Source organism: Saccoglossus kowalevskii, chromosome 8, assembly GCF_978046115.1.
Source record: "Saccoglossus kowalevskii chromosome 8, keSacKowa6.1, whole genome shotgun sequence".
Lineage (NCBI taxonomy): Eukaryota > Metazoa > Hemichordata > Enteropneusta > Harrimaniidae > Saccoglossus > Saccoglossus kowalevskii.
In genome coordinates, this window is record NC_140648.1 from 6,935,820 (window position 1) to 6,950,325 (window position 14,506).

At 35.8% G+C, this 14,506-nt stretch overlaps 1 protein-coding gene across 1 annotated transcript; it reads right to left on the reverse strand.

The window, feature by feature from the left end:
• Positions 1-1,599: 1,599 nt before the first annotated feature.
• Positions 1,600-13,193, reverse strand: LOC102807836 (protein SpAN-like). The gene is made up of 10 exons (XM_006816759.3): positions 13,064-13,193; positions 9,718-9,802; positions 4,762-4,951; positions 4,537-4,660; positions 3,973-4,042; positions 3,372-3,575; positions 3,146-3,275; positions 2,345-2,577; positions 1,958-2,241; positions 1,600-1,820 (listed from the first exon to the last, which is right to left on the reverse strand). The coding sequence occupies exons 2-10, from the start codon at positions 9,793-9,795 to the stop codon at positions 1,811-1,813; spliced, it is 1,323 nt and encodes a 440-aa protein (XP_006816822.1). The 5' UTR covers positions 9,796-9,802; positions 13,064-13,193; the 3' UTR covers positions 1,600-1,810.
• Between the last annotated feature and the right edge of the window lie 1,313 nt (positions 13,194-14,506).

The following is a 14,506-nucleotide window of genomic DNA, read 5'->3' on the forward strand; positions in this document are numbered from 1 at the left end:
AAGCATGAGCTACTATTCCTTGTCACTATCAACTAAAACCCGGTATGACTAGTTTAGAGAAACTTATTTGCTCAAAATTTATCACATTGTTTAAGAATTACAACTTCTGGGCAACAATGTACATTCAACACTGTAAAGAATGAAATGTACCATTATGTAAACATGTATCAGCATGCATTTGAATCTTTGAATTTACACACAATTTACAATTTAAACAACACAACACAACACAAATTATATTTGATTGCCATTTCGGACTATAATCTCTCATTTACTATTACTACAAGCCGAGATAAGAAGCACACAATATGCACTCAGTCAGTAATATATCACGATCACTCTACTGTCGCCGTGCATGCTTTGCGGTATTTTAATAACCTCATAAATGCAATAGTATGACCAATCGCTTTTTGATGTATTTATAATTACATGTGGTTATTTGAATTTGTAACTTTCAAATTTTTCATGAGCGAACATACAATAATGTTGCAAATAAATATAATTTGCAGTGAATATATTTAGGTTGACATTAAAGCAATAATTATATTTAAAATTATAAAACACTTAGAAAGGCCGAAACATCTGACACTGAAAATTTAAAAAGCAATTGAAACTGCTACCGAAGCACTTCTCCATCCCTGCAAGCACACGCAATTCTTTTTCGCAGCGATTACGTATACTTCAACTTTGTTTTTCGCTATTCCATAAGATTTTCAACAAGCACTATGACGTATACTGTTTAGCCAACCATATGGAAACAAAAATATAGTGACACTAAGTCACCAAAAGCATAAGAAGGCTTACCCTTACAAACTATGACTGTAAAGTAAAAAGACTGTACCTTCAGAACGCAAAAAATGCTTCAGAAAGAACACTCACACATTGCGTGTCAGCTCATGGGCAAAAAGCAGAGGCGGCGGCACGAAATGTTGCATGAGGGCCGAGATCTGCTCACCATTCCTTGCGCATTTTGTCCAATGACTGAAAAGTCCTGTGGCGAATATAACAAACAAAGGGTTTCACAGAAAGACTAAACAGTTTGTCATTGGTCTACCCGCAGTCATTTATTTTGAATCTAGTCTGACTAGACATTTGACCCAAAAAAGCAATAAGGTCTTGGGAATATATATGCCAATTTTGAACGTATTGGTTAGTTGTTTTTGTATAGTGCGAAAATACATAGAACATGAGCTTTGAACAGTTGCTCATAAAACTTGTCCTGTCACATGGAGGGGGGGGGCAATTAACAGCTTGACGTTCTCCCTTGTTGTTCAATACTGAATATACATAAATGAAATGATTAAAAACCATATCAAATTTTGACCAAAAAATAACACGATCTTTATATATATACATATTTATGTATTATATATTGATATTTTCGTGTCGCTCGTATATTCAGTGTATGATAAGTACGCTTTGTGATGCAAAATAGTGCAGCTATTTGTCGTAGTTGAGAATTCCAATGTCATGTTTCATGATCATACGTTTGTATAGGTGCTAGTATTTTTGAATCACTGTATGTATCTACGTCTAGTTTGTTTTCTCTGTTTAATAGTTTATTTGGAGGTGATGTGAGAACAAAAAAAAACATATACATTTGGTTGAGATTTCTATAATTCTTAATGTATACCGTTAATTTCACAAACGTGTATTTATGCAATATCTGATTGGAATAGTCAAATTTCACCACCAATAAAGGCACCCGTCCACCAAATTTCCAGGATATTAATAACATGTTTATTATTTATTTCTTCTAGAGCTCATCTATAATCATGTCTAGATCTTCTGGCTTGAGAAAACCATAATTTTAGTCACATCTGAAAAATGCATTGAAAAAATAGTACACTATTTATTAAAAAAGCTATGCATTAGCCAGTGTTAAAAAAATAAATATGTCCGATATCTGCATTAATTTATTCATCAAACAATTCGGCTCGATTTAAAATGAACTAACGTTTGGCCTTTTACGTCCCAGCTTTCTCCGAACTCAGCAGCGTCAAGTACAACATTACCATCAGGTGTCTGAAAGTCATTACGTGTGTCACCATCGGAGTTACCCATCAAACCACATAGTCGTCCATTGTATGTAGCACCCTGTACATTTACTTTTAAGGCGTGTTTCCTCAGAGCCCATTCCAAGGTAAATGTTGTATTATTGGATGTAAATTCTAATATAACCACGTTCTGTTCATTTTGAACACGGATTGATCTAGCGGCGGTGTCGTGCCCTGTATTCCCCTGCGATAATACAATGTATGTTAGAATATAATGCTTAATATATAATAATAATAATAATATGCAATTGATCTAAACGATACAATGACACGTTACTATAACTTACTGTTATCACGTCCAGTCCATTAACATTAGCATACTCCATCCCGACCGAAACGTTGAAGGCAACTGCTCTTGTTCTGAAATGATCGGTGGTGCTGTCACCCCTTGGCTCAAACTTGACGGTGATTTCAAAATCAGGTTTATGAGAGAAACAGTCTTTAAATAGAGTATACCAGCATACACCTTGGAAAGTATATGGACGTCCATCAAATGTTTTCATGTGGGGATCACCTGATACTACACAGAGAATGATGAAAATGGTGCAATTCATTTATGTGAATATTTCTTTTAATTATCAATTAATTGTTTTTCTTTATTTGCAAAACGGTGCATTTTGTTGGCATAGCAGAATGTGTTGGGCAAACATTACTGTTCAGAACACAATACTACAAATAATAGGTTGAACATCTGTATTCTATGCAACATCTTAATTCGACGAAAATTTCAAAGATTAATAAAAACACTAATTAAGTTTTGACACATTCACGATCAATTGGTAGTGTGTAACAATGTCTTGATATCAATTGTGTTGATCGTGTTCAACTCACGGCCATCTACATGTCTCTAGTTGCAGTAATTTATTTCTGTAGGCATGACCTGTTTACCATGATAGCCAACAAGATAATTGCAAGAACTTTATAGGTTAATGTTTTACCATTACTACACACAAAAGTATGTAATTCGGTTGAGTCATCTAGGTACCGTGTTAATGAACTGTGAAGCAATGTCTATGCCGAGCATCAATGATTAACAAACTTGCACAAAAACAAAAGTTGTAGTGTTAGAAAGAAAGACACATAATTACCACCTGAGCAGCTGTACATTATATTAGCTAACAGAATATCAGCGGCGCTGAGACCATCACGTTGGCCCATTTTTGATTGATCCGCTGGATTAACTGCATCTATTGTATTTAGGCCATTCTTGCTGAAAAACTGAAACATTGATTGGGTCAAGACAGCCATATGTCATGGCTATGTGGTCGTCTTATGTTTGATAAGGTTATCCTATGCAAATTGGTATTTACTCACTTTCGCGCCATAATGCATTAAAGATCCAACGTCGTATGGTACTTGGTGCGTGTTAATAGTTCCTGTGTCATATTTTTTAAAATTAATCTCATATCCGTCCTTAATATTATCCTCGTTTATGATAACATAATTATCTCTGTCCGGGCGACTTTGTTCGTGAAAGAACCCTATTGCATGACCAATCTCATGCGCAACAATGCCCATCTAAAATAACAAAATATTATTAAAATATATTTGATCACGTGACTTTCTTGCTGTATGGTGGATTGTTGGATTAGCATCAGCAGATTATGAATGTGCATAATACGGCACTTTGTAACATAATATATTAATGTTTGTTATTAAACTAAAATTGTCATCTTTGTCTTTGTGGTTATCATGGGTGAGATTGTGAATTTTGCTGTTTAGAAGGATGTCCACATTCCTAAAGGGCATGTAGTATACAATGAATCATTGAATAATTGCAATAATATACATTTGTTAAGTGTAACTGGGTAAAGATCACAAATGAAGTTAAAATAATTTATATTAGATTTATTCTGTGTATCAAATAGGTTGACATCAACACGGTGCTAACAACATACATGGGCCAATTACTTACGTATGCACATCCATTCCCAATAGAAATTTCCTGCGCTCCAGTGAACACATGACCAACATATGACCAACATCTATCACATTAAGCAACACATTAATTATTGCAGAAAAATATAACAATATATTTATATATATGTATACAAAAATATAACTTGTGGGTCGGCGTTCATTCGCGGTGTGGACAGCTGAACGAGTCTTCAGTGTACATTAGTAATCAGACGGAATATCCCTTGGACAGAAACACATAACTGACTACAATAATGCATATAGTGAATGACTAACGCATGAATAAGTTAAATATATATATTTGTTTCATTAAAAAGCAGCGTGATTAAGATTATGTAAACATACACGTTCTACTTAATACTTCCTACACATGCATGGTGGTGTTTCAACAGCAGACGAGTATAAGGTATGTGTCTGAAACACAGTAGCAATTATATACAGTATAATATCTAATAAAACATTCTAATGGATATTGTATCATTGAATGATTAAGAATATGTAATTGTATATGTAATTTTCTTGTACAAATTTGTCACAAAAGAAAACTTGAATTATACTTTACCCATCCTGTTTTGTGAAGCTTATGAATGACGTGTGTTTAGCGGGATCGTATTGTGGGAATCTAATACAGGTTTTGCTCTCCCAGTGGGCAATTGCTGATAGTATTACAGCAGTGTCACCCTGGCCTGTAATATAGGGAATGAATTAATAGCGACAATACACTGACGTCCGTGAGAGGAAAGATACAATATAAGTCACATAAAGGAAACTAGTACAATACACCTACTTTCAGGCTCGATTCTATAAGGCACAATGGCATCTTCCCAACGTGTAGACAGACTAGCATAGGCTTTTCTTGCCGCTATTCTGTTTTGTTGTTCTTCTATCTGTTCCTGAATTGCAGTAAGTTGCTCTGGCGTTAACTTCATATCACCTTCAAAAGTACCTTCACCTTGCAGTTCCGCTGGTTGTTCATCCTACAATTCAGAGAACAATATAATAGAAGATATAGACGATATGTTGAGACAATCGATTTGCATGTGATATTGTTTTATTCAAAACAATGTGCAAACGCAAGAATCACATGCATTTAATATCTCTTGTTAATAAATCGTAGTACACCTAATTGTGTCAAGGTAATGGTCTTATTCAACATGGCGGTGACTCGCCATTCTAAACCGCCAATCCTTTTGATGAGAGACCAAACTCATCAACAAGTTTTCATTGTTTTTTTTCAGGCTTTTTTTTCGATCAACGGGGATTAGCAGTGAAAAGACAGCTTTGAAAATTCTCATTTGCATGAGGTCGTTTTCTTATTCATAAATTAAATAAAGATAATTAACAGAAAAAGTAGAAAGAATTGTCATCATTCATTGGAACAAAGAAATAAATTCAGATAATACCAAAAATATTAAGCCCGAGGAAAAACTGAAAATACACAGATAATTAACAATGGTAACAAATATCTACAACAGTCAATCTATCGGTTCAGTTCGACCTCAAAATTGAAATTGCCCTCAGAAATAAGAATCTGCAATATTTATTCTAAGAATGAAATAAAATACCATTTTTACTGCGATCAAAGTAAAAGATTAAATGAAGAAAGTAAATTTATAATGATAAAGGGAAAAAAACATTTCAATGAATCAATATTGACCAATTTTATATACAAAAAAACTTGATCATGCGACAACAACATCTCTTGTCAGTAAATTTGTAATTTTTATAATTTGCCTCCACTTTGTTTATTGTCTCAAGTTTATGAATTTAACTTTGTACATTACCACAAAGTAACGGTTAAACAATTGTCTGGCATATTTTTAAATTAAGTTCTTAATTAGTTTTAAAATTGTGACTCCATTTGATATATAGAGGTAAGAGTATCATGTGGAATAATGTTCAGATCCCAAGTTAAAACATGATCAACAGAATGTTGGAGTATGAAGAAATGTGTCCACATTATTTGTAGTTTAACACTTCAAAAGGGTGGTAATTTTAAGTTTGAACACACAGAGAGGTTCACACAGTCGAGAGTTGAACGTCTGTAAGACAACATTTAAACTTATGTCTGGGCCCTGACTAGGACATGCTGCAGACGAGGACATACATACTTGGCACTGACACAGATTGAGACAGAGCAGCTAGTAGCATGTCAACTATGATATGATATACCAGACGTGTGTGCAAATGAGCATCTGAGGCACTATGTGTGGCAGCCCTGATGTCTTGTTTCAGCTGTTTAGCCTAATCGGCTCTGTCTTTGCATTCTGGCAAGCATTATGGCAAGCCATGCTACTGTCTGTTTAACCATAAAGTCTGCTCTAGCATTGACGACATCAAAGCTGAAGTCTCTCATTTTAGTGTGTTTTGTTTAATCATCCAATGTTCAAATACTTTGGCCACGAGCTTAACCCTCAACAATAACCCAGGCCTAACTGATCAGAACTAGCAACGATTTGATTTTCTCTGCCAGACATGAACTTATTAAAATCACACTGTGGTACAAAAGCTAGCGTAAGCCATTGTAAAGATCAGTGGGAATGTGGTATTGTCTATTGCGACCCTGCTGCCTACCACTGGTACACCAACCTCTGAAAAACTACCCAAGGCATTGCCACTATCACAGATAGAAACACTACCAAGCTCATTGGTGCAAGCATGCCAACAATGGTAAGACCCAATATACTATCATATCTAATGCTTATGAAAACTGCTTCCAACAATGCCCTTCTACCAGAGTGGACTGAGGGTATGAAGTATGAGCTGACTTTCGATGACTACAGCCATGTGATGAAGGCAACATATGATGATGCTGCTAGCTACAACATTGACAACATCAGTCTTGAGCACTACACCCAAGCTTATCTGGCCTGTAAGATATGCAAACAGTATGTAAGCTGTTACCCAATATTCTATGACTGAACAACATCAACAACAACAAGAGTAACGAATTACCCTAAAATTCCCCAACCAACAGCATGAAAGATATCTGATTCTCTTATAGAACCCCACTGACAGTTTTGACAGGGAATCCAAAGAGCTGGATATTACAATCAAGTGTTTCCCCGTCCAGGTCAGTGGATGCATACTTACCAGTGATAGAATGAGGCAAAGAAGTTATTTACAGCTACCCCAGCTAGTAAGAAACACACTGAGGTGACAATATTCGCAAAAGAAATGTAGTTGGCAGGTGTATCTTTGGACGAACATCTCACTAGTATGTATGCACTGTGGCTCATTCTAAAAGAACATCTAAGATTATCAGCTGTATGGCAGTGGCAGGCATGAAGAAAATGCTAGAGGGTGTAAAAATCCACATCACAAAAGCAGCAGAAGGCATTTTAAACATCTAACTCTATGTAATAGATGTCTAGCTTTACATTGAGGATGGTAGATACCTCCATTGATGAAAATTATACCCAATTGATCCTCATCATCGATGGGCAAACTGGCTGTAAACAAATCCAGAACCTGCTAGAGAGCCCATACTTTGGCATGCTTCGTCACAGTGGGCTATTTGCGTGATGGTTCATTACTGATCACACATTATCAACTCCAAGAACTTTTTCAAGACAAACCCACATTGTCATTCATTGATGAATATTCCACACACAACATATGAACTCACAACAAAATGGCATACTATCCAAGCTGGCCTTCTTGGGCAGATACGCAGAGCAAAACATCTTGGCCCTTTTGATTGCCTGAGAGTTTCCTGTTTGTGTTGACGATATGACACCAGACATACCAGTCTTACTTTCACCTAAAATAATTATATATATTATAATTTTGTGTGGATTGTATGAGTGTATGATAGATTCAGAGAGCGACAATGACACTGGCTGACAACCAACAAGTTCCACCCCTCCATCTTTGATGACCGAAATGATCCCCAACACGTGGCTATAAGGAAAGCTGGGACTGCAGAAAGACTAAGCAGGAGGAACTAGAAGACTAAGGAAGGCATGCATCAAACTTCCAAAAGCTTGATTTTATACCTGTGATGCAGCCATGGTTGTCTTTTACAAGTTCTTATTACATCCTAGTGACTATTTGAAGTGCATTGCAGCCACCGTGAATCTTGCTGCAGTAGGCCAACATTTCGGAAGATGTGGCTAGAACATGGCTCGAGAAGCAGATATATTTACCTGCCTCAAGATGAATTCAAGATCCAAAATCTGTTGTGAGAATACCAAACCATTCCACGAAGCTGACCTCCATTTTCTGTCACATGATTGTTTGCCCCACAGCTGCCATACATTGATAAATGCTATTAGAGTGATAAATATGGCTTCATATTTATGAATATGAAAGAAACTCGATAGGTCTATGGTGATCATCTTAGCTGGCCAAAGCATCTCTAGGATGACCTGGGGCATGATGTCATGGGTGACATGAACAAGCTACCGGCCAGGCATGGCATATTTGCCAAGTTGTCTGGGCATCAATACACACGCGAAATTCGACTTTAGCCATTGGCACAGTCGTTTGAATGTGTGGCTCGACTGCTTGCTGTCATTATGGTCCCGAATTGAGAAGTGACCTGATGTCTGTAGAACCAAATCCTTTCTTTACTGATTTTGGTCGCTGGCTTGGTTTGGCAGGGAAACACTGCCCTCAGCTTTTAGGCTTTGCTATTTCAATGAGAGGGCAATCTGGAGGGTGGCTGTTTGAGGGCTACTGACCTGAGCTGGCTCAATGCAGGGACACTTATGAATTTGTTTTAGGCGCATACCAAAATACATGATTTGATGAGATGTAGATTTTTTGAGTGAACAAATACTGTTGATGAACCTTGGGACCAGCTTTTCTACTTTCCCTCATTTAAGAGGTAGTTCACTTTTTCTGAGCCACTATGCACTCTAGTGTGATTGTGACAATATTGTGCACATTATGCAACTCTTCTAGATATTCAAGGTTCACCTCACAGATATAGGATTCTTGGCTGTCTGCTGGGTGAACTCATTGCCCAACCATAAATGTTGTTCACTCCTTGAACAAAGCCTTTAAACCACTAAAATCCCCCATGCTGCCACTCCCAAAAATAAGGTTACTGTCTCAGTCTGTGTGCATTTTGAGCGTGCCTGGAAATTTCAGTAGTTTTCGGCTTCAACCACAAATATATATATACAATGTGGGTGCTGCCTGTGTGTTTTCTGGTGATGTAAAGTTGGTTAAGCGACTCTCCATGTTTTAATTAATGAACTGCAGTGGGAGTTTGGGAATGCGTGAACAGAAATAAGTGATATATTTTTGCAAACATGCAAAATGCACATATTCTATGCTTTGAGGTTAAGCAAGGACAATACCCGCAGAGCTTCTATGTGAATACAAAATAAATAAATCAAGTCAATCTAGGTACCATAATTAATCAAACTTTTTGCTTACTGTCTCAATATATCCTTTTCACTGTCATAAAATGATAATATCACAACTTCTGATCTTTTTCCCTTCACACGTAATAAAAAGTACTCGTTTTCAAAATAAGCATATAGATTAACCATGTCGGATGTAGATTTATTTTGACCACATGTTAAAATTGGCATAGATGAAATGTGGTATGAGTTTGATGGACCTAAACATGTACATGAGGAAAGCATAAAACACCCAATAATTCGTCATGGTTTTATGCTAAGCTGTTTATACATTCTCAAGACATACGAAACAAATACATGTTGTAAAACGATTGTCAACGAGTCACAATCATGGTCCCTGTATTATTTTAAAATGATCCAATTCTTACCTTGTCCCAACTACCAAGTGGTATGGCACGGCTTACAAAGGTGCATACACTGCTATAGAAAATAATGTGCTTCCACATTCTTGAACTAAAAATAAACACATGTGTTATATTATTTAGTTATGCGTGACGCAAATTCATTCGTTTCATATTTGACTGGACCCTGTGAAAAGTCGCAACCGCCTTCTTCATATGAGCTAGCAATAATGTCAGTGTTTTTATTCGTGCACTTATGAAAACCTTCAGATGATGCAATTATATTAAAAATTGGAGATTAGACTAGCCTAAATTACGCAAATAAAATTTATATCACTATACCTATGAAAATTGCAATTAAAATAATGTCTGGCATTGTATGTAGGCGAGCGACCAACCCTGAAAATAGGCCATTTTGTTTTAGTTTAATACCCCTTGTACAGAAATGTAAAGTATGCTTCAAAACAATCTTTTCCATTTTCGCATATCCTCAATTTTGAGTCCGTGTTTTTTACTACCTAGACTATTGTGTAAATAATTGGTCTGGGTGTGTCAAAACGTACATTAGTGGTTTTTATTAAGATATTGTAAATTCAATTGAAAAATATGGAAACTGCTAGGTGCCAATCTCAATGCACGATTTGAGAGTTTGTCTAAGCAGATCATGTTTAAGAAACTGTTAAGAGCAAAAGATAGTTTCATTGCCAACAGTCTAGGATTTATTATTCATAATGTCTTAGAAATGTATGCTAATTATTAAATGTGTTTTGTTGTGTTTTATTTATTATTGTTGTATGTGCCAGTGTATGTTACTTTGTTCGTTTTTGGCCATAAATTATGTAATTTCTTACATTATTTCGAGTCAAGTATTCTATTATATTTTATTCTATTTAGTTAAGAATGACCAGACGTCCTAAGCACGTGTTATTATTATAATGCAAATGAATTATTGACAAAACAAATCATATTTCAGTATTTTCAAGATATATACTGATATTACTATGAACATCATATATCACCCAACACCAAGAGACAATAATAAATCATATTAAAGTCTAGGACAGAAGGAGAAAATTAAAATATTAAAACTGGCGCCATCTGGTATTATTCTAGATGAAGAAAAACATACCTTGTTTTATCAAAAGCTGATCATTTTCAAATCTGATTATACATTTGTAATTGTCATGGTCTAATGTTGTTTTTCATATATAATAAACAGCTGATATGTATTTATGATATATATCTGCAAGCGTCATTTACATAATTAGTTTTTTTAAAGGCATCAACAAATATTATATTATGACAAATTAAATAAAAATATTAAATAATATTATTACTAAATTCTAAGTACAACTAGCTTTTAGTAAAAAAAATAAGATTTGTTTACAATAATTTGACTATGAATAGATTGTTGCTCATCCTCTCCCATTAAAACAGCCGCATTTGTTATATGTACCTGTGATTATAGCAGTTTTAACACATGAAACGAGAATTTATTGGTTTACACTTGTCCCATGAATGAAAAATGTTAATGTTTTTACATTGATACAGTTGTAGAATGTTTTCATGTCACTGTAACAGAAACCTGTTATGATCAACCATATTCAATCTTCGTACAGTGATGGTGGATCACGTCGAGTAATATAGCCGTTTCTCCTCTCCTGTCACTTTGTCAGAGCTGTTTCAAATTTTACTAATTTGGTTGTCTTTTGTACTTTACTCTATTTTCAACGCGACTAAAATAAACTTGTATTTTTTTTATTATAGATTTGGGCTTAGATGAATAGGCAGTGTTCATGCTGCTGAATAGCCATCAACAACAACAAAATTTCCGGAAGCACCAATTACAGTGGAGCCTCGTTATGGGGACGCTCTTGTTCAAGTCTCAAAGCACATACGTACATGATCAAGTGACATCTTAGAAAGAAAAAAAATGAACTATGTGTAGTTAGCTGTGCGAGACAGCGATATGTTAAAGCGCGGTGGTCGTCGCGCAGCGCGTGTTCGAATTTCATCTAAATAAACAATGTATTTTACACGCGTTGTATACGTCGCTATGATTCTCATATCGAACAGAACGCGGCACGACGACTGCCGCCCTTTAAGTTAATTCTTAGGAAAGAGCCTTAACCGAAGACAGCAATGGAAGAAAGGTAGCTTACGATGTATACGATACGACTAAGATTTTATAAACGAGCATCGTTGATATAGTGTTTTTAATTACGAATGCTAGACTGCGCGGGCAATCAGGAAGTTTACTGCTGAGATGTCTACTGCCGTTTCGCACAGAGAAAATCAACAACAAGTAAATTGTCCAGTTTTAACATTGACAAGGTGATCTGCATTTTATTTTGTAATGAGTGTGAAAACACGAGGAAATATTTTCTGGCAGGACTGGCAGATTTTGAAAGTTAATAGTCCTGGTGCCTGGCATAATTTATGGCAAATTTTATTACATTATGGGGAATATGCGTTGAAAGTAATTTTAATGCATTAACTCTTTTATTGTAGCTAAATAAAAAAATAATTTAGTTCATTCGGCTGTTCCTCTCAATCTCTTAACAGCGGTCGCAAGATATTTACATACACCTAACTCCCGCATCCGGTAGGCAAGTACCGAAGGACTTAGCAGCTTTCTTACCCCCCCCCCCCCAGCCCGCGGAAAAAATATACATTATGTGACAATCCCAGCCTACGTCAACAGGAGGCGAATAACAGGAGTCGAGTGTCTTCGTCTACACGCAATAATAGCAATAATTGTTCAAAATCAGAAATTCTATTCAAAACTAAACTGTTCTCACGAGGGCAATTTCATTATATGTTTAGGGGCGTTTTTAAATATGTGTATGAACTAGGTTTATTATTTTACAGAAACGTTCAAAATATGTATGCATAAAACAATAATGTGTTGATATCAAAAAACAAACATGATTTTTTGGATAAATTTACGTCTACAACGGTCACTGGGTCATCTAGGTAAGTGTTTGGGGATGTTGCAAAGTCTCTCGGTAGTTGCCTACCAGGTGCGGGAGTTAGGTGTAAGTAAATATTTTGCGTCCGCTGTAAATTTGTGAGTAAAATAGCAGTAGCGGCGACACCGGGGAGGGGCGACAGTGTGCGACCACTCGCGCCTTTGGCGCGAGAGCTTTTGTGTCAGCAGATCCCGCCCCCTGCAAAATTTCGTGCCGCGACTTCTGAATATTATAAACTGTTTTTGATTTGCTGCTCTCCCATATCCTCTGCTATAGCTATCGATATACACGTTATATTATATACTACACGCAGTGATGAAAATAAACAATAGTTTTATGTGTTCGACATAAAATACATAATAAAAAGGCAATTATAAACAAACAAAAAATCAGTTACTTGCCTCCTGTAGTCTGTAGTGACATATGAAGACAGCTGGTGTCGGTCTTATGACTTATTAGTCGTATAATAACAACATAGGATTATGACAATTACATACCATGTATGGATACTAATTTAAATAATTATACCATCGTATGTATCGAACCAATATAAGAATAATCATGTTCAGTGCAAACATAAGTATTCAACAAATAAATACAACTGTTTACTCTCCAACATATTTTCAGTTTTTTTTTTGATGTTCTGATATATATTTTGCGATTCTGTTGCTCAAAATGGTAACTAACTGCGAGCTGTAACAGCAGTGTTACAAAATATACCATATGTTCACATAGCGCATGCTATTCGAGTGTACGTGCAGATTTCCGTGTTGTGCTTTGTACTGAATACTTATCAATACACGGTGCCAGCCGTGTTGAAGTAAGTAAACATGCACAAAATATTGAACAGTTTTAAGAACTGTGTCTGAATACAGGATTTTATTCTTGCTTAAAATAGTAAACATTAACGAATTGAGACAGTTTTGTAATGTATTGCAAGCATGTATCATTCACGCTCCCCCCAAATAACTAATAATTGATAGTGCTCTAAACATGACAACACAGCTTGCATGTCGGTTCTATGTTGATTATAGGTCCTAAAACACTATATATATATATATATATCGCTCTATGAAGCATATGTAGTGATGCAATCACATGTCAAGTCATTCAATATTCAAGATGGCGTCTATGAACAAAGACAAAAGAAATTTATCTGACCAGACTGAATATCGCGTTATTCATTCTACAAAAGATGAAAACTTCATCTATGAATCCGAAATAACTAAGATAAAGCAGACGTTACGACGTTACGACTTATGACGTTCATCTGATTATCATTGTTGAGGAAAAGATGATGAACGCATTGATATGAATACTGGAATGCAATTTGTTCAGAAATCAACTACAGGACAACACCTACCTAAATCGTAACTTGTAAATAACAAACAGGTATGACAGTTTTTTCCAGGATAAAAAATGATAAGTCACTGTTAGTTAACCGTGGCTGTAGAATCAACAATTATAGACAACCAAAATGTAAACTAACTAGCTAAGATGGCGACCCACGGCCAATACGTGAACCTGTCATTCAAAATGGCGAAGACCCCATTTGTGACTCTGATGCAATACCTATTCCTGATGATTCTGCTCAAACTACGGCATGTGCATGCCCTGTACAATCACAATCAGCCCACCAATACGATATCTCATCTTCCAGTCACAAATAAAAAATTGACATTGGTGATCCTCAGAATACAACAAAACAGAAATATCACTGCTCAAAGTGAGAAACGTTATTCTGATTTAAACTTTTGTGAAATAATAAAAGATACTGAAGTGCGATCTATAATAAAAATTGCCAGAGTGAGATCAAGTAATTATAAACATCGCTAAAGAACATT